Consider the following 26,932-nt stretch of genomic DNA (forward strand, 5'->3'; position numbering starts at 1 on the left):
TTTTTTTTACGACTTGATTACAAAACATCCACTTTTCTCTACTTTCTATAATTATAATATCATGTATTTTATATATAAACCTTCCGGAAGAAAATTTCTAAATGATAGTGAAAACCCTATCAAAATCCGTTGCGCAGTTTAGAAAAACTAAACGCACAGACAAACGTGGATAGTGATTTTATTTTATACTATATAAAGATTAGGTACATTTTGAAAGTGCTGGCATATTCAGCCACAACCCAACCTTTGCATACTATACTATATAGTATTTATGATTATTTTATTCGCCTGTCTATTTAAGAAAATTTACCAATCGATCATTCATGGTTTTCAACAGTTTTTTTTTAAATTATTCATCTTCATATTAATTATGAAAAGCCCTGTTATTTTCAATGGATTTTGTTTTCATTTTTTTGTGATTCACTATGTTTTTCATCTTCAATCTTTCCATATCCTGAAAAGTCTGTCTAAATAAAATAATGTATTTTGGGAAAGTTACCATTTTAAGTAAACAAAGAATTTCTATATCACTCTGTTTTCTAAGGTAGACACTTGTTTTCAGCTTTTATGGACAACACGCCACTGATATCTGCTTATAGTATTCTAGAAATTTGGGAATTTTTTGATTTTCGGTTTATTTTTGGGAACAGGCGATATTACTTCAAATCATTCTGAATGATTTGATGAGATACAACTGCAAGTTATTTATGCATTAAGAATGGTCACCTATCCGAGTGCTGTCTTCTACGAAATGTTCTTCTGGACTTTAACTTGTAAAAGCTAATGTTACTAATTTTATTTGTTTTATCTATAAAATTATTTTATTTTATTTGGTTTTTCGCCCAGCCTGGCTTTTACATGCATTTTATACAGAATATATCCAGTAAGTTATCGAAAATTGTACAAAAAACAAATTAAAGCTGATGAATATAAAATAATATTAGTAAAACAAATAACTAAAACAATACTAAATTTAAAACAAATCACTAAAACTACATTACCAACGTTACTCTAATTTTGAGGATTCAACAAAGTGCTTGTACAGATTACGCTTAGTTCTATGGGTGTATCGGCACTAACCCGACAAACTTTAACCAGCTATTCCTTAGCACATTTGGAGTAAAAAATGTTATGTGCACTTTGCTGTCCGGTAACGTTTTTTTTTAATAAAAAATTAATTAAACATATTTTCACCACATGTCACCACTGTTTTATCCTTTGTCAAAATTTGAAAGCAACATCGCAACTCTCGCGTGTTGCTGCGAACGAAGCCCGTATTACATAATCCAGTACCAGAAAAGAAATATTTTATTTAACAATAATGATTATTCACATTTTTCGTATGCGAATCACTGATTGTCTTCTTGTATTGTACACATCAGTTTTATTTTTGTATCTAAATTGTTTCACCTCTGGAATGCTTTGGTTTCACCTCTTACGCGTTTCACGTATTAAATAGTCTAATTTTGAAACTAAGAAACTAATTAGTAGATTTCCTGAATTTATAATCGAAGTCCAATAATTCTGAGCACTTTTAAAAACAATTTTCCTCACTTAGGTACTTATCAATAATAATAATTGGATTATTTGAACAGCGCCGTTGTTTTTTAAATCACCGTAAGTGCTCTGTCAAAATGTTACTTGCTAGGCTATCCTACAACGTATATTTTTTAATAAATTTAGTTATTTACAACTTCGCGGAATGTGATTTATGAATATTATTGCTTATGTTAAAAGCCTTCCAGAATTACCGGAATATAACGAGCAGCTTGACACACTTAAGTTTATTTCCACTAATTTGAAGGTACAAAGAATGTATAGTTTTAAAAACAATCCCGATGAATCAAAAAACGGTTCATATAAAACTGCTGCGCAACACACTGAGACAAAGGAAAGCACTCACACAAACGTCATGACTGCATTGGATTGACCACCTGCAAATGAATGCTGCCAGATTGCTAATTTATTTAAACAATAATTATTAAATTTTATTTAAAATATCGCAATTTTTTTAAAAAATCGACAATAAATTACAACTATAATTTAAAAAAAATATTCTTAACCCCACGCTTTTTCGTAATTGATTAATTAATTCAGAATTTAAACGTTGCTTGAAATGACTAGCCGTATTTGGTGACCAGATCTGAATATCCAGGTTCAGAATTTAAACGTTGCTTGAAATGACTAGCCGTATTTGGTGACCAGATCTGAATATCCAGGTTTAGAATTTAAACGTTGCTTGAAATGACTAGCCGTATTTGGTGACCAGATCTGAATATCCAGGTTCAGAATTTAAACGTTGCTTGAAATGACTAGCCGTATTTGGTGACCAGATCTGAATATCCAGGTTTAGAATTTAAACGTTGCTTGAAATGACTAGCCGTATTTGGTGACCAGATCTGAATATCCAGGTTCAGAATTTAAACGTTGCTTGAAATGACTAGCCGTATTTGGTGACCAGATCTGAATATCCAGGTTTAGAATTTAAACGTTACTTGAAATGACTAGCCGTATTTGGTGACCAGATCTGAATATCCAGGTTCAGAATTTAAACGTTGCTTGAAATGACTAGCCGTATTTGGTGACCAGATCTGAATATCCAGGTTTAGAATTTAAACGTTGCTTGAAATGACTAGCCGTATTTGGTGACCAGATCTGAATATCCAGGTACTTCCTCACCTTCCACTCCTTCCCTTAGCCATAAAACTTACCCCAATTCAACATAAAAATTGTTTAAATTATCGGATGTAATGAAATGCATAATAATTAGACCCCAAAATACTTAATTATTCAGGGAAATAAACCCCTGAGTCATCAGTTGGAAATACCAACGACATTAAGTGAAATTAACAATGCAATAATCCTATTATTGCATTGTTTAAAATTTCACTTAATTATTAGCATTAGCAAATAATATTGGGATTAGCAAATAATAATTTACGACAATTTACTCGGAAATCAATAAAGCCAGAATAATAAAAAAAGAAAGTTATCACTTACGTCGTCTGTAAGTGGCTTTACCAAAGTTTGATAATGCCGTCAGAAGGTGAAACAGCTGTCACGCGTAATAATAATTACAACTAGCAGAACTTGTTTATAAACACACTGTTTTTATAAATTTTTTAATAAGACTGTTAAAATAAAAAAAATCTCTAAATTGAAATGGAGTTCTACAAACTAAACTTAAAATCAAATAAATTTATTGCGAAGGTTCAAAGTACTGTACTGTAATATTATATTAAATAATTTTTACGTGTTTAATTATTGTTTAAAGTCAGATTAAAGCGATTAAAAAACCCACCTGGCAATTCTTATTCGAGTTTCGTTGTTTTTACGTATTGGCGCGCTTACAAGCATCAGTCGTCTCATTTTTAACCATTAATATTTAGTGTGTAGGAAAGAGAGAAGACGCTTTTCGACACACTTGTCGAAAAACTTGTTGAATGCCGACGGGCATACTCTTCTACAGATTTTATTAAATATTGATATGTAGGTAATATTGATGTGTAAATGAATGACATTGTGAGAATTTTACCAATAAATAATAAATGAAAATGCGGACATGTAGTTTATGTTAATTTTTTTATTGGAGCATTTGTTCGAAGTGACTACCATTATTTTCGATGCAAGCGTGTAGTCTTGTTATATTTTGATTATTTAAGTTTGCAGGATTTGCTTTAATTTCTGCAGCGGCTTCCATCACTCGTTCGAGCAGTTGCTCTCTTGAGGCTATTGGCTTAGCATACACTTTTTCCTTGAGAGCCCCCCACAGGTAGTAATCCAGGGGGGTCAGGTCGGGTGATCTTGGTGGCCAAGCAATGGCCGGACTTCCACGGTCTATCCAACGACCAGGAAACTCGACATCCAAGTAGTTCCGCACGGCAATCGAATAGTGTGGTGGGGCTCCATCGTGCTGGAACCACATTCTCCGTAGTAATTCGAGGTTCACATCTTCCAGAATCTCGCCCAGTTGCACTTGTAAGAACTCCAAATACATCGGTCCATTTAGTCTGGGAGGCAACTCGATTGGACCGAGTATTTGATTTCCCAGGATTCCTGCCCACATGTTGATGGAAAATCTGTCCTGGCTCGACGACTCCCGAACAAGCTTGGGGTTTTGTTCAGCCCAATGGTGCAAGTTGTGCACATTTAGCACTCCTGTTTTAGTGAACTGTGCTTCGTCGGTAAACAATATGTTTTTCATGAAGTCTGCATCTCTTATGACATTATGCAGCATTCTTCTGCAGTACACGACTCTGGAAAAGTGGTCATTCTCCATGAGGCCTTGGCAGCGCCTATAGTGAAAAGGTTTGAGCCCGTGCTTCTTCAGAACTCTCCATACCGCCATGTGTTCCCTGTGTCCTATCATCAGAGCGACCCGACGCACGGACAGCGTGGGGTCTTCGGTAATTAAGTTCAGGATTCTCTCCTCAACTGCCACAGGAACGATGTTGTGTCCTCCGCCGGCGCCTTCAATCCGTCCGATGCCACAGTCACGCAATTGTTGATACATCTGAAACAAAACAACAAATAACAACTGCTTTTATTATTCAGCTCAGTAATAATGTCAAATAAACAATCGCGGGCTTTTTCACTCATTTTATTTTTAAAGAACACTTATTTTAGGCACATATCAGAAAACTTACGTTTTCTCTTCATTTATTTCATTTTTTTATAGTAAAATGTATAACAAAGTGTTTTAAATTATAATTTTCTTAACTAGGTACGGTTGATATCTTGGATTCACAGGGGTGAAATTGAATTCAAGTAATTTAAATAATCCCATGGTGAGAAAGTGAGTGAATTCAATTGCAGTGAATGATGCATTTATTAGAGATTAAAATTAATTAACTTTTTAAAACGCCGTTTAGTGACCACTGAACACAAATCACCTAAAGTACAATTTACATTTTTAAAGTTGGTGGCCCCTTGTTATGTTTTTAATGTTCCCAGTTTAAATTTCAAAAGCGCTTTTTGGCATTATCAATGAATGTAAATAGTTTCAATAAACAATTGATAGGGTACAAACCTGGACAAAGGTAGCATGGTGTGGGACGCGTCTTCCAGGAAACCTCATGCGATACTCCCTTACGGCTGCTCGTGAATTTCCATTGCAAAATCCATAAACAAAAACAATATCTGCTTGCTCGGCAGGTGGATAATTGAGGGGCATATTTCAACAGTAAAAACTTAGATAACAAAACAAAAACGAAACTAGAAACTTGATGACATGCGAACTCCCAAAACAGCACTGACCACTGATACGAGACGGGGTGGCGGGAACCACACGGGACTTGAGACAGAATATGTGTGAAAGAGATGACAGTAGCGCGGCGTTGCCAATTATTTTACCCCTATACTGTGGGCAGTAGCGGAGTGTGGAAATTTTATTTATTTTTTGTTTTTAAAAGAAAAAAAATGTTACCGGACAGCAAAGTGTACATAACATTTTTTACTCCAAATGTGCTAAGGAATAGCTGGTTAAAGTTTGTCGGGTTAGTGCCGATACACCCTGTATATGGATTCAATAAATATATTAATAGTACCCCCATACTTGTTGCCCAGACCAGTCATCCTATTGGTCAGAGAGTGTATCTGATAGGTTGTGTATGTATCGCAGAAGAATGTTATATGTAATGTGCGTTGTGAGTTTGTTTGTTTCACGTTCATTTGGTACTAAAAAGTACATATATTTTTATTTGTCAGTTGATATTGATGGTTTCTGATTTCAACACCCGCAAGCTTAAAGGTGGTTAGAGTGCAGAAACAATAAGGCTTTGTATGGGGAACAGGAACGGCCCTGAGCCAAACTTCGCCTGGTGCTAGTAAGTAGATGCCTAGGGCCTAGGTAGGTAGGTGATCATTGTAATTTATAATATTTGGATCATTTGTATTTTTGTGTAACGCCGTTTCTGCGGAAAACAATCTCAAGGGCTACATGTTAGATATTATCAGCTCCTTGGCGCCCGGAGCGGACAATTCCAATTGCGCCCGCATACGTTCATCCCTGCTTGGATAGAAAATTACTGATAATTTTATTTGGTATTTATTATTATGTATGTCTCTTTTCATGCTGCTAGGAAAAGTAGCTACCAGGAAATAACAGGTAAATATGCATGGTTTTGAAATGATATTAAGTGTTATGTTTCTTTTTGTATTTTTTTATTAATTTATATGCATTTATTGCATATTCATGGGAGCCGTTTAGTAACATATTTACCGATTTAAAAAAAAATCTAAATATTTTACCCGAAATGCAAACAAAAAATCTCGGTTTATTATCTCTCCAGTGCCGAAATATAATATTTTCTTATTTGTAACATTTTGCACGAAAAAGCTGAAAAAATTGCGATGATTTTTATCTTCATCGGAATGGAAAATAAATACAGAATAAATAAATGCATGAACAAATAAAATAAAATTAGTAAAGAATATCGATATTTTGTAAAAATTTCATTATGCTAATTCTGATACATGCCGACCAGTGATGCTATATCCAAATGAAATATTAAAAAACCACGTTTTTCGTAAGCTATTTTTATTGAGAATTTAAATAAGAAACAATGGTACCTGACTAAATGATGTATGGACAATCATTTTAATATTTTCCTTTGAATTTGGAAAAACATAAGTTTTGATAAAAAATGCTAATAATTATATAATAAAATCATAAAGTTATTTTTTATGTTATGAAGTGTTTTTCGTAGAACGCAATTTAAAATTAAATAAAAATATTAAAATATAAATAACTTAATTTTTTTATGAGATCCGTGAGATGAGGGAGAAGAAATTCCTTCCTATAAATACCATATTTTACAGTAGTTACTTTAAAAAAATATATTTTTTTATTGATTCATTAGAATATATTTTTATATAATATATGATTTGGTCATCACTGGGTGCTGAGACCCTTTCTACTCTTTTTTGAACCCGTACTGAAGTTCAAGAATTACATTCCTGAATTCGGGATTTCCCCCACGCGAATCGTGCCAAAATATCATATCATAAACAGTACATATTTTTAGTGACCGGTAAAAAAACCACGTTGTTCGACCTACAAATGACCCAAAAAACAAACAAACTTGGTAAAATCCATGCGTCTAGCAACACTGATATCAACCCTTCCAAAGTAATAAAAATCCTGTGTTTTCATAAGAGCATGTTTTATTTGAAGTGTTTCCGTGTATGATGTAGGATTGTTTTTTTTTATGATTCTTAGTTGATATTGTAATTTTACTGGGTCCTTGAATGAAAGTCTACGACATTTTCTTTTTCATCAGGATATGAGTATTATTAATAAATTATTATAAGCAATAATTAGTCGCCTGCAATATAAATACAAATTGAAAATATCTCCCGAGCATAGACATATGAATATTATGATTATTCCCGAGTAAAAATAAATGCCGCCGACGGGAATTGAACCCGCGCCTTCTGATGTCCGGTCAGACGCTCTGGATCACTGAGCCACGTCGGCTTATTTCCAACCCGCCAAATAATTTAATATAATACAGGGTTTTCCAATAAGAGGTGTTATTTTAAATAGCCCGCTATTTCGGTAGATGTTACTTTTGAAGCTGTCATTTTTTGACATTTGACAAGTAGAAACTACGCCATTAATAAAAATGGAACGATACACGCTTCAACAACGCATTGAAATTATTAAAATTCACTTGAGTGAATCAAATGCAAATCATCTTGAATCTTGAGTGATGAGGCTCATTTCCACCTCGGTGGCTTCGTCAACAAGCAAAATTGTTGCATCTGGGGCTCGGAAACCCAAGAGTTATTGTTGAAAAGCCTTTCTATCTTCAACGTGTGACTGTTTGGTGCGGTTTATGGTCCGGCGGAGTCATTGGACCTTACTTTTTAGAAAATGAGGCTGGAGTAACAGTTACGGTGAATGGATTGCGCTATCGAGAGATGATTAATAATTTTTTATGGCCGGAATTGGATGGTATTGATCTGGACAACGTTTACTTTCAACAAGACGGTGCTACGTGCCAAACAAGCAACGAAACCATTTCGATTGAATATCAAAATAACACCTCTTATTGGAAAACCCTGTATAATATTGCAGGCGTTGGAGATAAGCAGACGTGGCTCAGTGGTCCAGAGCGTCTGACCGGACATTAGAAGACGCGGGTTCAATTCCCGTCGGCGGCACTTATTTTTACTCGGGAGATATTTTCAATTTGTATTGATATTGAAGGCGACTAATTATTGCTTATAATAATTTATTATCCTTTGTGCTATGCATAAAAACCTTATCTTATAAACATTAGTTTCTCATAAAAAAATGAATATTACTAATTTCAAAATGTCAGTATCTTGCCAGATTAGAAAAAAATGTTGACATGGTGCCTACAGCATGAGTAGTTTATACAAAAATAATTAGCGTTATTTTGATCGTAAATGTTATTATAATGCTGCTTTGTTTCCTTTATATATATATATTTTCACATTTGATTTGTTCAGTTACCCAACCCTTTATTGAAGTTAGAGTTTGAAAATAATTTTCTTTGCAATATCGTTTGTATTTAATCAAGTAATACATGCATTCAGTGAAAAGCACCCCACTTAAATCAAGTTAAATATTCGAGGGGGTGATTTTTATCTGGAGGGAAATGTGTTGACGCTTGACACGAACGCCCCCTGAGACAAGAAGCTAGGAAACTGGCCGGCAAAATTTATAGATAAAGACTAAAATAAAAAAAAAATACTTTCGTTTTATTACCCATACTGATTACTCGTATCTATCAATTATTGTTTAGATTTGAACAATCTGTTACCTCCACTGAATAAACCTGATAAACGTTACATCCAAACTTGCTATGTTACTGACGCTCTTGAAGGACATATTACATAGTATTTATTCCTCGAAGCTTACGGCTATATTCAGAAACTTGGGCTCGCAATCCAACCAACTTTATTTATTTATTTATTTATCAATGCTTCAATGGTCGCAACTGTAAATCTGTCAATCCTAGTTTGTATACTTTTCAACTGCCCTAAAAAGTCAAATGCGTTGACCACTACGCTACTGAGGTCGTTTCCGGCTAATTGAATATGGGTTTAATAGACCTACCACAGATAACTTATCATTTTCGTAGCAAAAGTGATAAGTTAGCAATATTGGTTTAATAGACCTACCACAGATAACTTATCATGTTCGTAGCAAAAGTGAGAAAAAGCCTAGGTGAACCCTCGCGAATCAAGATTTTCTTGGGACTTAGGACGTACCGGACTTTTCTGTGTTTTTTTATACATTTTTTGACATTTTGTTCTACGGTTTTGTAAATTTCAACCCCGCTCTTCCGTTACGTTCAGAAACGAATAACGAACACGGAAGGGTATCCTTGCCTTGCATCTAGTCCTTCGGCCGTCGATATCGAGGGCGGAGGGTGGGTCGTGCGCAGGCGTACACTTCCCCCTGACGGGGGGGCCCACCCCACGGGGAGGCCGAGGGGGTGCCCGCAGTGCGCCGACAGACGCCCGAGCATACGGACGCGCGTCCAGACCACCCCCGTCGCGACATTTCGAATCCCAACCTCCGCACCTTGTGGGCGTAGACATTAAACCCCAAGGGGAAAGGGTTGCGCGCTTCAATACTCATTATAAAAGGTGTACGGATATATTACGAGTGCATCCGAAACCCTGGAAGAAATTCATAAGCACCGTCCCAGACGGTTTGACGGATACCGACTCAGCCGAGACTGCACTGTTTAGTGGTCGCCGTATACTTCTGACAACCGTATAGCCAAATTAAAGGTACCTACTTCCGCCAATTTTTATATTTTGTAAAAACTCAATTCATAAAAAAAATCTTATTATAAATCAATAAATTGTGTTTGGTTTAAAATTCGAACACATTTTAAAACTTCTATTTCATCTAGAATTAACCCCTAATTTTGTATGAATCTTAAAGTAGTCTTATTTCGAGTCTAGGAATGTACTTACTGCGCAATTAATTCATTCATCTTTAAACTTGTAGCATGTATGAAGTTTCATACTGTATTCCTAACTGATTCATAAAACCGACTGAAAAATATAAATGGAAAACAAATCGACTATAATAAATAAGAACTCAACTCTTTCAATCCTACGTAGTTCTATATTTTTTTTATAATCGATGGTTTGTAGTTTATATCTACATTTAATTTTATTGAATTCTTTAATGAGTCTGTATACATTTCCCCATATGGGCATGCGGATATGAGTGAATGCATTCGGTACATCCGTTGTCTACGTCTCTTCTGTCCACTCGTGCACTTTCGGGCAGTGAACTTATTGAATCTTCCACTACTCATCACAGTTCTTCTGATACTAAACTTCGTATGATTTGTAATTGGTTTGCGTTTTGTATTTTATTTGATGCATTAAGACTCTGCACATACGGTTGCCGGTCGCGACTATTGTCAATGCTTCACAATAAATATGTAGTTATTTTAAGTCGTTCACGCAATCGACTGAATAAACAACCTTTTGTTCGTTTTGATTTATGATTATGACAATTTGTCAAGTCTAATTTTAGTTGTGTTAACAGTTTTTTGGCGATACGAGGTGAGAAATTTTATAAATCTAACATTTAATCGAGTCAGTTGATATTTTTTTATTTAAAAATTCGGGAATTATACAAGATCAGCACTTCTTTTTCTCGTACATCTTATTTGTTCTATTAAATTTTATTAGATAATTGAGGTAGACATTTTTCAGGCGATGCAATACGTCGTGTAATATTTTAAATAGAGCCGCTATCAATAACAACCCTTACGTAGATGGCGATAAGGTTTAAATTCCCGCATAACACCATCCGCCTATTTTGATTTATGCAAGAAAAAAACATGGCCAAAAAGTGCCTTTTATTTTATTTTGTGGATGTTAAGACATAAATATTTATTTTCTTTTCGATCATTTTCTAAATAACTTAATTTGCCACATTATACAAGAAAATCATAACGGAAAATGGGTTCGTAAGTAGGAGATTTTGAACTTTAACCGTTTGAGTGCCAAAAAAATTCATACAGTTGCTTGTAAAATGCCACCAAAAAAACATGATTTTTTATGAAACTATATATTTTTTTAAAACCCCATAAATTCTTTGTTTTTTCAAGGATTTTGATGATTTTTTCGTGTTTTATTAAAGAATATTGGTTTAGAATCACGCGGAGGAGGATCCCGAAGTCCAGGCGTTTCGAAAAAATGACAATTTTACGTACAGACGTACGCGCGAATCAGAACACGACTGACGCAATCGACGGAAATCGGCGATCGGCAATCTTCGGTAAAACACGAATCGACGAAAATCGACGATTGGCACCCAAACGGTTAAAGCAGTTTTCATAGGCCTATACATTATTTTTTTCTGGGCTTATAAAAAGACTTATAAAAATAATACTCGATTATTTCAAAGGTCAAGATGTATTCTACTCGCAGTATTTAATTAAAGCATCTTAAACATATCTAGACGACCAAATTTTCAAACCAAAAACACATGATTTTGCATTACTACGTATGGCATCGCCTTAAATTTCAGTGATTTCAATAATGCAATAAATATATTTTTTGTCGAAATGCTGCGTCTCAACTGATATAATAATAAATGTAATGTTATAAATTATAATTTTCTGATGCGATCTAATTAGATTCACCGTTTTTTCACAATAAACAAATACATACATACGTTAATTATGATAACTATTTATTTTTTTGTATAGTAAGCGAAGTTTACGTCCACTTTTGCACATACCATTTCATACATGACCCGACGTATTCCATGTTTTATTGGGAAGTGCCGATTTATTCTTCCACCAAATCTCACGTCATAATATTTTATCCATTTTGTTTTCTGGACTCATCATTTTTAATTGCATTGATTTTACCGTGCAATGTCGGAGGGATCTTATTTTATCTATTGAATTCAGTTAACTTTATTCCTTTGCCAGTTGCATGCTTTACTTATTTATGTTAATACTGCACAAGAGTCCCAACTCCTCCCAATCGTATGGAGCCAAGGAGACTATGGCATCCCCAATATAGGTATGTTGTGATGGCTGAAGGTAGTGGGGAAGCTAATCAAGTCTGGTCACTAAACACGGCTAAAGCCATTTCAAGCAACGGTTCAATACCGAATGGTGATCTTACACCAGGGTGATATTCATTGTATATTCCACTCTGGAACGTGGTGCAAATATACTTACTGTCATACATCAGGCCTGGTATCAGAACCGCATTGTGCCTGCTTTCTGGCATGCTGAATCGAACATAGTTGTTGGTATCTGTTAAGATACATTTAAATTTGATGCTTAGACATCTCTGTGGAAGCGACAACACGAATTTATGATAATATTTCGCTATGAAAATCGTTGTTTGAGCTTCATCGTATTACCGTATACCATTGAATGGGAAACATCGGCTGTTGAGCCTTCCCGAAGCATTTTCAAACTGCGTGAATTCAATTAAGTAATTACTTTGTGAAATCTTTTAGTATTTTTAATACCATTTATGTTTAAATTGTAATGGGGGTCAAGATGCTCAGGGCAATGAGAAACCCACTCAAGAAGAAGAATTTACGTTTATGAAGGTCTACAAAAGCACTAGACACGATATTTGTTGAAGGCTTGCACATTGCACACCTAATTATTCTATAGGAAAATTTGTATGGGAATGGTCATTAAGTCTTTAGGCTTGCTTTGTGTGTTCGTAGGCAGACCATAGAGTCAGATTTTACTGATGTTAAGTCATAGACATATGAATATTAGTAGACCTGCCCTAAGTGATTAAAAGCGTATTATCCCCACTCCCCATACCGGTTCCATTGGAGCCGGCTGTGCTCGCGTATGGCCTCAAGTGAAATTTGAAAACGTGACGTCATCATTCTTGTGCGAACTATGGTCGAGGCATCATCGGTTCATTTTACGAAATAACACGGCAAAATGTTGACTTGTACTATGAAAACTTGTAAAAATAGATGTGAAAAAGAAAATAAACCCAATTGTCGTATTACATTCCATATACATATAAGCATTATTTTACTTTATTTTAAGCATATTCACATCGTATAATATAGATCAGTTTTAGAAACATATACTATCACATCGAGAAACGTCTGGACGCGAAACACAAAGCTGGTTGGTTGCTGGGAAGTAAATTATGAACATTTATAAAAGTGTCTTAACTAAATACTTAAACGAAATATTCGACTCTGAAAATAGAACCGAATTTTTTGCCGAATTTGGACTTCGCAAATTTGTTCATAACGTGGCGAGTAATTTGCGCTCCCATGTAAAAATGTCTATTCATTCAAAAGCAGATTTTACTTTTAAGAAGTAAATGGTGATATTATAATGCGAGATGCCTATTTACTGTCAGATTGATTTATTGACGAATCACAGTCAGCCTTACGCCCTTCGTTCTTCAACAGTTGATTTTACCCCTCGCCATTATCTTCTCGTCTATTAATTCCTATGTCTGTGTGTTAAGTCCATTTGGTCACACATGTGTAGTTGTATTTAACTTTGGTGATTTGGTTCTTTCTTATATTGATTTCGATGATGTTTCTAACGACGATTGCATTCTCTTTTAGAAACGAAAAGAGCGCGGCCGCATCGAGGTAGGGCGCGTGCAGGTGGTCGAGTCAGCCGCCCTCTGCGCGAGCGGCCCGCCTGCACCCGGGGGCGGCAGCACCCCGCCCGCGGAACCCGCGCAGCCCGCCCCACCTCCGGAGCACCCCCAGGGCTTCCCCTTCCAGGTCGGCTACCGCGCGGACCAAGGTCAGCAGTACACATTATATCTCATCGCCGCCAGAGAGCAGGATAAGACAGAGTGGATCGCTGCTATCCGCGCAGGTAAGACAACTTGGTGCTTTATTTGGTTCCATCACTAAACAGAACTGGTTCTTTTATCATTTTTCTATTTTATCCGGTCACCGATGCAAGAATCTCTTAACTAACTGGCTATTGAAATCAGGGGTAAAAGTCACTATTTCGACGCTTGTTGGCGTGACCATTTACCGCATATTTTGACAGTTCTCACATATTTCACCTTTAATCTATCTATTGACTCCATAGTTTAAAATGTATACAACTTTGTAATTTGTATTTTGATTTAGTCATGCATGTAAATATTCTTTAAGTATCTGAATACGTCTGTCTCGACACAGGTGTACCCTAGTGAGACAGATGTCGATAAATACACGTAAAAAACTTTATAAAATAAAAAATAAATAAAATTATTACGGTAACGTGCGTTAAAATTAAAAGACATTCAACACGGTAGTATGCAAACACAGATATACCCCACGTAATAACCCTTAAAATCTATATCTTTGCAGGAGCGAACTTATAAGCAAAGTTATAATTTTTAACAATTATTTTATAAGCAATAATTATTAGCCTGAAACACTCATCCACACATACACGTCACGTTGGCGTCATGTATCTTTTATCAGGAGATTTTTCAATGTGGATGAGTGTTTCAGGCTAATAATTATTGCTTGTAAAATAATTGTTACCCTTTGTGCTATGCATAAAAAATCTTGTCTTAAACATTAGTTTACCAAAAAAAATAATAAGTTATAATTTTTGTTCGTCGGTACGTCAAAAATTATCACGAAAATAAATCCATGTTTTAAGAATATGCAAAACTGGATTTAATGACATGTTTTTTTTAATAATTTGTGAAGATATCAAGTAAAAACTACTTTAAATTTCGCACAGGTTTGCTTATTAATTTCTTGGGTTACATATTGGGTACTTTCTTGTATGATTTGAGATTTTCACGGCCAACAGTACTAGCATGATTACACGGCATAAAACACAAAAAATAAATTATTTAAATCACATAGGCATTTTTATTTTATCGTAACATTGTAAGCTTTTTTTTTATTAATTCATCTTTATAAATTCCATAAAATTTTTTTTTTTACGAACTTTTTTTATTTCTATACTCGAAACAGATTTTTTACAAATAGATAAGCAGTTAAGTTACATCAAAATAATAATTATTAGTATTTAAAAATATCACCAATGTTTCTAACATTCATTTAAAAATATATATTTATTGTGTTAGTTTATACAACATTTGAATATAAACAAGATAATATTTCTTATTGTAACTTTAAATATTTTTATAATAAACATAACATTAATTTTTAAATACATTCATTCTTCAAACTTTCAGGCATTTCATCATACATCTTTAGTCCTTTGTATATTAGGCAGTTCCGTGATTTTGATTTCTTCATATGTGGCAATCTAATTCTGTTTACTTTTCTGGTTTCTTACTTATGAACTCGTCTATTAAAAACAATTTCATCCTTAAAATATTTTGGCATTTGGTTGTTCATGACTTTATGTACAAAAATTAACGCATTAAATCACAGTCTTTTTTATTGGATTCCAATTTAGCTGCTCTCTCATTTGATTAATGTTTCCCAGTTTACATCTCATAGCTCTATTCTGTATAACATCTATTTCGTTCAATTTTTTTTCATTGGCCAAATATAACATAGTAGAGTAATAATCTAAATGTGGAGCAACTATAGATATAAGAAAACCTTTCTACGTTATTATTGTCATCGAGGAATTATTATATTATTATGCTGTCATGTGAGATGCAAGCAGATTTAAGAACACTAATATATATTTTTCTCTAAAAACTCTGCCATCTTTGTCTCACTTAAATATTATATAAGTTATGTTATAGGTAGATAATTAATCGCTTGTTTAGATTTGAAAAGTTATTTTTTATAATTTACTGTGCTGAATTGAGAAAGAGAAACAACAAAAATAACGAAGCTTTATGTGTACAACACCGAAAGCTCACTGGATTGAAAAATATATGACTGTATTACCTTTACCCTTTACTCTACGTAAATTAACCAGACTTATATGCTATTTTAAGTTAGTTCTAATTATATCTATTTATAAAATCTTGAATAAGATTGCTTTATTTTTTATCTTTGAGCTCTGACGCACGTTGTTTTGACCATCTTGAAACTTGAGTATTTTCCTATCAACCCCAAACGATTCCTACGCCATCGCCCACTATTTCCGTTGAATAAAACTTTAATGTTGCCATCCGACTATACTTAATTAACGCTATTACTAAAAACTCGGTACCTACCGATTACAATGATATCTTTACTTCGAAACCTAATTACTACCAGAAAGGATGAAAGATGTGTACAAAGTATATTTAGATCTAGATATAAAGAGCTCCGGACAAATTTTAAATAGACTTACAATTTTTCAAAAAATGTACCTATCGAATTTATCGAAATGAAATACTTATTAACTAACCTGCCTCACCAAACAGAACAATAAAGTTCTGTACCCGAGAAGCATACGAATGCAACTCCAAAACACGAACCGTTTTACTCATAATAGATAAAACGGAGGATAAGAACAGGTTAGTATAAAAGGTGTCACATAATCACGCGCATTCTTACTGCCTATACCGGTCGTAATGCCGCAGTATTAGTGGCTGACAGATTTATAAACCACCCGGCCCCCAAGATTAGGGACGTATTACTATGGTATTGAGACGCAGGTCGCGGACTTTGTTAAAATCTGGTTGATTTGACAAATAACGATCGGTCACGCAATGGAAATGTAAAAAGCAGTAATACCCATTAGCAGCACTATCAGTGGAATAGTTTGAATCAAAATATCGATTTACTACAGCAAATACGGAACGCATAATCAAATTGGCCAAATTTCCAAGCAATTCAAAGCAGACCGTGTCGATGACATCGCGAATGTCATCTGAAGAAACGTGAAGTTAGCATCTAAACGCGAAATGCAAAAATGACCGTGTTTTTGAGGATTGGAACAAAGTGGTGCCAGTCTAAACAAATCTTGCTTGACTATTATTATTAGTAAATCTTTTAACTCAAGTAGTAAACGGCCCTTCTCATCGTATAGCTATACCAGCGCTTCTGCGGCGTATTAGGGAATCTTTATAAGGAAGACTGGAACTGTTCAGGAGTGCTGAACCTTTGTGTTTTTAGAAAATCTCTTATTATTTTATTCATAATTAAAATAATTATTGTCTTTTTTTCAATTATATATCAAAATATTTGCCGGACTACTGAGAATTTGCTAAGAACACATAGGTTTTCGTCTCTCCTGAACATTTCGTGTAATATTTGGAGTTGCATCCGTATGCTTCTTGGGTACAGAGTTGCAAACCATATTTTCATAGTTAGCACGTTAGTAGGTACCTATATTCGACGTTCCGATCAAATAGGTCTGTTGACCTAGAAATGAGTGTGCCCTTTTCATGACACCAGAGATCATCGTTAGTAAGACACTAATTCCTGCTTTATTGAACAATTTAGCGCTTATGTAATTCAAAAGAACCACATGTGCGAAAATCGTGATTTTAAGTTAAAATAACTGAATTAACTTCGTTATGTAAAAAGACCACATCTGCTATTTATCTAATTTCGCCGTTATTGTTGGATATGTTTCTTTTCAAACATTACAAATGTTATATAATTTTATTTTAATAAGTATTCTTTTATAAATAACTAGCTGTCTTGTACCCGGCGGGGGGTTATCCTTAGGAGCTATACATATACGGACTTTTCTGTATGCCTTTTTAAGATTTACAATTCCGTAGTAATGTTAATCATAAGGTTTAGCCAGCGTTAGCAATGTAAGCGCCCGATTTTTTTTACGACTTGATTACAAAACTTCGACTTATCTCTACTTTTTGTAAATATAATATGCATGTATTATACTGGGTTTTCCAATAAGATGTGTTATTTTGATATCCAATCGTAAAAGATCAATGGTTTCGTTGCTTGTGTGGCACGTAGCGCCGTCTTGTTGAAAGTAAACGCTGTCCAGATCAATTCCATCCAATTTCGGCCATAAAAAATCATTAATCATCTCTCGATAGCGCAATCCATTCACCGTAACTGTTACTCCAGCCTCATTTTCGAAAAAGTAAGGTCCAATGACTCCGCCGGACCATAAACCGCACCAAACAGTCACGAGGATAGAGAGGCTTTTCAACAATAAATCTTAGGTTTTCCGAGCCCCAAATGCGACAATTTTGCTTGTTGACGAAGCCACTGAGATGGAAATGGGCCTCATCACTCAAGATGATTTGCATTTGATTCACTTAAGTAAATTCTAATAATTTCAATGCGTTGTTGAAGCGTGTATCGTTCCATTTTTATTAATGGCGTTGTTTCTACTTGTCAAATGTCAAAAATGACAGCTTCAAAAGTAACATCTACCGAAATAGCGGGCTATTCAAAATAACACCTCTTATTGGAAAACCCTGTATATGTAAACCTTCCGGGAGAAATTCTCTAAATGATTGCTTAACTAAGCGTACAAACAGACAGACGCGGATAGCGACTTTGTTTCATAGTATTTAGAGATTAAAAAAAAGATTTATACTGATAACAGAAAAAAAACATCAGTATGTTTGATTTATGACAAATATTTGAAAATTCGACACTGTTTCAAAACATGAAATATTTCTTTTGAATTGGGCGATATTTCCTTATTCGTACGAGTGTGTTATTTTCAAAACTGCTCCATTCGTTAAGAAAGTTATAAAAATTAACTTTTCAAATACAAACAAGCGATTAATTATCTTCCTACATATAATATTTCTAACGGGACGATTTAAAAAAAAAAATTAAAAAAAATGTGTGGATAATATTTATTTCATTCTGTAGAAATAAAATGTATTAGTTTTCACCTTGGCAAGTCAAGTTACATCCCTTGATTATTCGCTGTTAACAACTAGTAGTCAAAATAATAAGATATGACTTGAAGAGGAAAAAGTCCTTCCTTTGTGTCTCATTATTCTTGATTTACGTTTTTTCGCGGAAGTCAGGTTATATTGAACTTCCTTTCAGACTTCCGGCTTTCGTTTAAACTCGATAAGTCTCTCGAATTGCGTCTTATCCGTTTCTCAGAAGGCGTCGGCACCAATCTCCGTCGTTATCAATCTCTGTCTAAATCCCCCTTATCTTATAGAGTCGCGCTGGTTCCATCGTGTAATAAATAATATTAAGATTTGGGTATTATCCGGTGACCACAGTATGACGGTTCCATAACAAAACAGAAAATTGAAGAAAAGTGAAGAAAAATAACAAACGAACCAACTTAACATAATTTGTATTACCTGATTTTCGATTCTTGTTATTTGGTAGTCGATAGCCATATTTGTTTAAGACCTGCACTTCCGTATGTCGATGTAATTGGGAAAGCCTCATCCATTTTGTATGTCTCTTTTTTGAATTATTAAATGTATCTTTCCGCAATTCCAATAGTGACTAAACACCACCCCTACGAATCTGTCGAGGAAGATTTATTAACTCGACGAGTTAGTTCGTCATTCTTGTTTAGTCACTCGCTCGCCCGGCAGGCGAAAGTGATCCTTGTTACCGCGGTTCAGCCCCCTATAATTTCTAATTTCCTGTTCGCCTCGATACTTCCCCCTGCTCCGCGCGCCTAGGTATTCTGGCTTTAATTGTATCGGCAAACACGAGACACCCTTCATTAATTCAAAACGTTGGAAAACATATTTTCCGAATGAGTTTCCACAATCAGCTTTCGGTCTGTGAACTGTTTTTAGAATTGAGTGAGTTTGTGATTTATGAAACTATACAGTCATCTTGTTTCATGTCATTTATTCGTTTGGAAATATAAATTTGACGAGCGAATGATTCATTCGGCTTGAATGATATTTATTTATTTTATTCGTATTTATCTGTAACTAGTTGTTACTCCTCGGCTTTCAGACGAAATTTTCGGATTCTTCTCTCGTATTGTGAAGAATTAAAAAAAAAAAACAAAAGTTCCCATCAGGTGGTCTCAAAGTGTGGTCTGTCTGCCTGTCTGTCTGTCTATCTTATTAAACGTTCTAGTAAAAGTGTGTTTATCTGAGTTGACCAGCCAGGTAAATCTGTCAAACATTTAAACAAAACAAATATACATTTTAAATAAAGAGTTATCAATTGATAACATAATTTTGGGACCCACGTCTGTCTGTCTATCTTATTAAACTTTCTCGTAACAATCAGTTTAAAAGTGTGTCTATCTGAGTTGACCTGCCAGGTAAATCTGTCAAATATTTAAACAAAACAAATATACATTTCAAATAAAGAGTTATCAATTGATAACATAATTTTGGTACCCACGTCTGTCTGTCTATCTTATTAAACTTTCTCGTAACAATCAGTTTAAAAGTGTGTATCTGAGTTGACCTGCCAGGTAAATCTGTCAAACATTTAAACAAAACAAATATACATTTCAAATAAAGAGTTATCAATTGATAACATAATTTTGGTACCCACGTCTGTCTGTCTATCTTATTAAACTTTCTCGTAACAATAAGTTTAAAAGTGTCTATCTGAGTTGACCTGCCAGGTAAATCTGTCAAACATTTAAACAAAACAAATATACATTTCAAATAATGAATTATCAATTAATAAATTTTGGTATCCACTTTTTCGCTTGTATGATATGATTTATACTTTCCAGTTACAGTTCAATAAAATTATTAAAGTTTATTGAACTTGAATAATCTTAAATACAATTTTAAATAACGGATGTATCCATACACCCATACACCGATAACCAAAATGAGTAAGTTTAGTATTGTTTGTTTGTAGATGCTATTTATTTTATTACTTCCAAGTAAAGTGCTCTGATAGAATTTCTATAGAATTTTCCCATTTATTCCGAACGTTTTATAATCGTCATAAAATGCTGCATTTAAATGAATTCCGATAAAAGATCATATATTTTGTTTCGAATCGCGTTCAGTAACCTTCATTTGCGAGAAAGCACACAGTGTGAAGAAACTTTGTAAACTTTCCCAGACGTTTTTACTGCAAGTATCCAATGAAATTGGTTCGCTTTGGAAGGGAATAGGAAAATCTTTCGTACTTTCAACACTTTTGTTCACTTTGCAATGTTTTTTGTGTATTTCAATACACATCTTATTTTTACAAACAAATACTGTTTCAAAAACTAGATGAAATTATCTATCCGGTGTACGTATTTAAAATAAACATGAATATTTCTAAATATATTTTTTTTAAAACAAACGTGTAAAGTGTTGTCGAAAATGCTAACCACAGTTTTACTTAATTCTTTACTCTAATCGTAGAAAAATTGAGAGAACTCAATACTTCGAAAACACATTCGTATAGTTTGGGAAATTTGAAGGAAAACTGTAACTTTACTTTTATCTCGTTCATGTAATTAAATATAAGATTTTTTTTTAAATTTAAACCGATTGTTACGATTAGAGACCTGAAATATGAATTATTCATTTGGCTATTTTTAGTATTTTATTAATGGCATCTAGTTAAATATTCGATGCAAACTGGAAAGAATTATTATTTCTCTTCCTGACTTCTAAAACATAACGTGTTTCCGCATGATAGAAAAAAATACTTTTATAAAATATGTACGCCCGGTCATATATGCCCCTAAAACTCTGGAGGGGTTAATAGAAATCTTGAAGATGTAAATATATACAGTCGTGGTGTGGGTTCTCACAGCTTTTTGTTTTGTCTGAAAGTGTTCAGCTTGACACGCTTAACTTTGAGTGTATATTGGGGATACAAGAGAAAAATACTGCACTTTATTTAGATAAATTACTAACTATAATTTATTTTTATAATTATTATTTTAAAAATAATAGATACCTACTTGTTTATTTGTAATGATAAATTAAAATGCCATCATAGAGTTATTGCACGTCGTCAGCTATAGAATAAAGAAGAAAACTAGAAGAGTCTTCCAGATAAATTTTATTGGAAACAAATGTGCCACTGACGAGGTTCTAGTCCATTTTGCACTCTGTCTATCTCTCTTATCTGCTGACCCTGTACAAATTGCAAGTGCACCCCACTGTTGAATTTGGCAGCCACCTCTGGTATGGAGCCCCAAAATACCTGAAAAACCCTTGACTCTGTGCAGAAACGGGCGGTCCGTTTAATTAATTCCCCTATCTTGATATATTGATTGCAATCTTTAGGGCACAGTCGTCAGGTAGTTATAATAATAATAATAATTGGATGACTTGTATAGTGCCGTTTTTGTGCAAAATCGCCTCAAGGGCGCTATACAAACTTATAATACATTTCTACAGTGATCTATGTTATTTCTTAACTATTTATGGAGAAAATATACAGTACAATGCTTACCTGGTAGGTCACTTGAGATTAACACTTAATTAACATTATGTAACTGTTTATTGGCGAAATTTAAATACAGAATTTAGGACTTAATTGAAAAATTGAATATAACTGGACTTTCTCTGAGGAATGGTATATTTAATCTAAGGGACATCTACGACAGCTTATAATGTCCTTGTTCTACCGGTATTGCAATGGAAGATGCTCCGAGGAACTAGAGTCATTGACACGGTTGACGGGTCGCTTCTCAGCTGTGGAACGATTTGCCGGTCTCGGTGTTTCCTCCCTCTTACAACATGTTCACTTCTTCCTCTCGCCCAAAAAACCCTTTATACAGCATCCCCAATCCTGTGTGGATTTAATGTAAAATTTAACTGTATCAGTTTGTTATTATGATTGAGGAATAAGGTTATTATAACTATTATTTTCTTGTAATTTTTTAAATAAAAAAAATGTGTATGTACCTAAAATCCCAATAGGCGTTTTACTAATAAATGAAATATATTTTCAAATGGTTATTACAGGTTATTCGTGACCCGGGAAAGCTTTTTAAAAAAAGTTGCGTGATGCCTGGAAGATGTGAAACATCGAAATTGATTTTTATCGAAGGAAGTGAAAATGAATGAGAATTATTTATTATTTATGTCTCTACATTTTAGATAGTAACACAATTCTTTTATTATTTTAAAAATATGCCGAAAGAAAAATATAAAAAAATTTAAAAGTATCCATCATTTACGAGTAGAATATATCCATTGCCATTTTTAGTGAGAATGGAATGAAATGTAGCATACAAAGTTTTAACTGCCGTGCGGAAAGACCCGACAAGTCACGAGGCTGGCCGAATGAACGGTCGTTAGAGCGTCGTCCCATCTTGCCACGCTTACCTCCCTAGGCATGCCAAAATATGTTTCACATCAAAAAAATTATACTTGCCTTTTGTCGCCTGCAAAGTTAACTACGTCAAACTGTAATCCGTTATGTCATTTAATTTGGGTGGTAGGTATTTATGGGAGCTCAAATAAAATCCACGAATATAAGAAATGTCCGTTTTTTTTGGAAAAATCTAGCCAATCTTCAGTGTGTAGGTGGTAGTTAGAGAAATCATTAATATCGAAATAGCGGCTAGCAACGGTGCCACGTTTTCTTTGATATTCCTATCGTTAAATCAATATCTATACTTGGTTTTATCAGAATTTATGTGTGGGTGGTGCGACGGTGTCTAGTTCATATGGGAGAAGGTGGAAGCTGTAAAAAAAACAAAGTAAAGTAAAAACTAATCAAGGTGACTTGCTTCTGCCTTTGCGGATTGGCGGGGGTTAATGTTAACTGGGGTGGGGCTTCGTATGTCCCTTAGCATTATTCCTTTAGTGACATCGATACTATGCGATATTTTCGACCAAGAAAAAATCAGTATTTTTTTACCTACCCATACTGCGAGCAAATTTATAACTATTTTTTAAAATTAATTTACTTCACACAGGAGGAAAAATATCATGTTGCGTAAGTCATTATGTAAGGATTTTTTTACGAAATTGGGGCTCATTCTGTGTGGAGTATCTTTTCAATGGGAAAAATGTGTAAAACTGGGTCTATAGACCTGTTTTTTTTTTAAATATTTTTTATGAGTGTGCCGCAAAAGTCCCAACCGTCTGGAGCCAGTGAGACCATTGCATCCCTAATAGGAGTGGAGGGGAGATAAAGGTGATGGAGAGGAAGTACTTGGATATTGAGATCTCTTCACCAAACACGTCTAGAGTTATTTCAAGCGATTCAAGTTATTTTTAGTTTTTCAACGGTGGTAATTTACCAGGGCGATACGATACGATAGTATCTACTACTCTGGAACGTGCCGCAATTTAATACATTTAAATTAATTAATTGTGAAATAACACAAATTAATCAAATAAATAAATTCTTGCAACGGGATTTAAACCCGCGACCTCCATAATCGTAGCCGAGGATCGTAACCCCTCAGCCGAGTCGAGCTTTCGTTGACAAAGACGAGTAGTATAAAGTACCTTTTTGTTGGGAACACGCTTCAGCAGCTTCCATTAAAAGACCGGTAGAACAAACACAGAATTATTATCTGATTTTTGTTACAAAGATTGCCCGTTGTAATCAAATAATAATTGCCAATCAGGATGGCAGAACAGCCAACGCGGCTTTTTACACATCTTCATAATTATAAATATATAAATAATGCAATACGGCAAAAATAATTTTCCAGTGGATTGTGTGTCCCGAGTAATTTACGTTAATTAAATCTGCCATGGTTTTTGACTAATCAGTCGTGATTAGCGCTCTGCTTCGATAATAATTACAAAATGAATTATTAATTTACGATCGCTACTCAATACGAAATTATTTCTTTCGAGCGGTGTGACCTGGTTTCGAATCGACTACATTAATCGTACCTTCTATTATGTACATCAGAGGTTCCCAACCCCGTGCCCGCGGGCACCATGGCGCCCGCGGAACGATTCGTATGTGCCCGCCACAATTCGACAGTGAAATAATTTTTTGACACCTCCACTAAGTCCCAAATGGCCGATTTTTTAAAGTTTTATATTTTTTTTGAGTGCCTAGGTTTATTAAATACGTTCGTATGTTTGAGATATTGTACGTATGAGTGGTTCCTTTGCTGACAGTACTTGTCGCAACCTGTCAAGCGGCGAGCCAGACTGCACTCTTCAAGCTAGCCTGGAACAGAGAGTTCTATTCGCACATCACTCCATGTACACGCAGAAAACCCGAAGTGAACGAACGCCACGAACTAAGCCGTTGAACGCCGAAGGCGCCAAAAACATGGAAAATGACTCTGCCAGCTCTGTCTGTCAGTGAAAGCAATAAGCATGGCCCCGACAGCCAAACTGACAGTAGTCACGTGCTCGTACCGTGCCGCTCGGTTCGGCGATCTTCGTCTGACTTCGGGTTTTCGGCGTGTACAAGGAGTGATGTGAAAATAGCATTCCCCGCCTTGGACCCCGTTGTTGTCATTTTGATTGCGATTGAAGCCCCGTTTAATAATAGGCGGTCCCCGCCACCCTACCGATATTTTAGAATGTGCTCTAGAGTACAAAAAGGTTGGTAACCCCTGATGTACATTGACATTACTCGACGTGTGCTACTCGATCTGCAGGTTGGATATTATTGACCAATGAAGTTGGCAGCGTTAATTCGATAGTGTTTTGTTAATAATAATTGAATACGGGCACTTAGCGATGTGCACTCGATTGACTGGACGGCGCGTCAAAAATGTACGGATTAGTGATGCAACTAATGCGATTACGATTAGTGATGGGCTTAATCGTATTATTCATTTCGAAATGATCGACTATATCTTCCACAAAATAAATATATTTAAAAAAATTTCGATTTTTGTTGATTCTAGATATTTCAGACCTTACTAATAAACGTCTTTTAAATTTTACACAACTAATAAATAACTATTTCCATATAATAACCTGTGGAACGCCGATGGGTCTCTGGAGAACATTCGAGCATTTTAATATGATTCTTATTAGAATAATTTGCGATGCCATTTTGACCTTAATGCTCCGAAAAATGTATGAAAACAAAATTATCATCGTTTGGGCTAATAAAACGTTGTTTAATAATCAGATTCGAATTTAAAAAAATACGCTTATAATTTATTCGAAGCATTTTAAGTTTGCCATAACCGACTTATATTCTCTCACAACTTTCAAGTGATCAATTGTTTCCCAAACATTAATGTCGAAATTATGTCGTCTGTTATTATTTTAGTAAGGCGGTTCGAATCAAACAACGCTTGTAATTTGTTCGAAGCAATTTAAGTTATAATAATAATTTGATATTCTCTCACAACTTTCAAGTGATTATTTGTTTCCCAAATATTACTGTCGAAATCGTCGAAGTTTTGTCGTCAGTTATTACTAAAATAATATTCGTATAGGGATTGTATTAGGACATACTTAGTACCACAAATAAATAAATGTTTATAATAAATTTTTTTTAAATTTAAAAGCACCCATTGACAAACTACTAAAAAGTAGTTTATTTGGATATTTTGCCATTGTTATATTATTTATTTATTATTATTATTATTTATTATCTTAAATCGTTAATGTTTTTTTAAACACTGAATAATAAGTATGTTTTTCCTATGTCTCTATCTCGAATTTTTCTCGAATGTTGCTTTTACGTCTAACAGATGACACTGTTTTTCAAAAAGCGTGTTTTTCCAACAGATAGCGCTGTTTTTTTTAAGTATGTTTTCACCTGTCACAGATGACATCTATATAATATGCAGAGATGTGCTTTATTTCAAATAAATCCATTTCAAATGGAAATGCAAAATGGGTATTTTCCATTTTGCATTTTAAATGCTTTTCTAAAAACCATTTTGCATTTTGCATTTTAAATGCTTTTCTCAATGCATTTTCCATTTTAAATGCTTTTTTGCAACATTCTTCCTACTATCTCCACTCATTTTTTTTTTCATAAGCCCCAAATCAGTCGATCCTCAACCTCGCTATGAGAGATAATTTACATGTTTCAAGTTGCTCCCTGGTAGAAGCCCTGGCAATCGAGTGATACCATTACACAAAATACTGATTCAAATACTGAACATGGGGCCATGAGGTTGTAATATTAAATGTTAGATAGCAGTTTCTATGTTTTTACGTTGGCATCATTTGTCCCGCGCAAATTTTTTGTGGTTCATAATCTGTAGTCGTTGCATTTTTTGATTTACCATAATGTAATATG

The 26,932-nt window shown here is 34.5% G+C and overlaps 1 protein-coding gene across 2 annotated transcripts in view; it reads left to right on the forward strand.

Moving 5' to 3' along the window:
* Btk (tyrosine-protein kinase Btk29A) overlaps positions 1–26,932 on the forward strand; it is a 131,502-nt gene that overhangs the window by 4,891 nt on the left and 99,679 nt on the right. For both annotated transcript variants that reach the window (XM_089631560.1, XM_089631561.1), the window contains exon 3: positions 13,586–13,847. In XM_089631560.1, the coding sequence (XP_089487686.1) occupies positions 13,586–13,847 (262 nt within the window). The remainder of the gene's footprint in view (positions 1–13,585; positions 13,848–26,932) is intronic.

This window comes from Hesperophylax consimilis, chromosome 5 (genome assembly GCF_061612785.1).
Source record: "Hesperophylax consimilis isolate HC1 chromosome 5, BYU_Hcon_1.0, whole genome shotgun sequence".
NCBI lineage: Eukaryota > Metazoa > Arthropoda > Insecta > Trichoptera > Limnephilidae > Hesperophylax > Hesperophylax consimilis.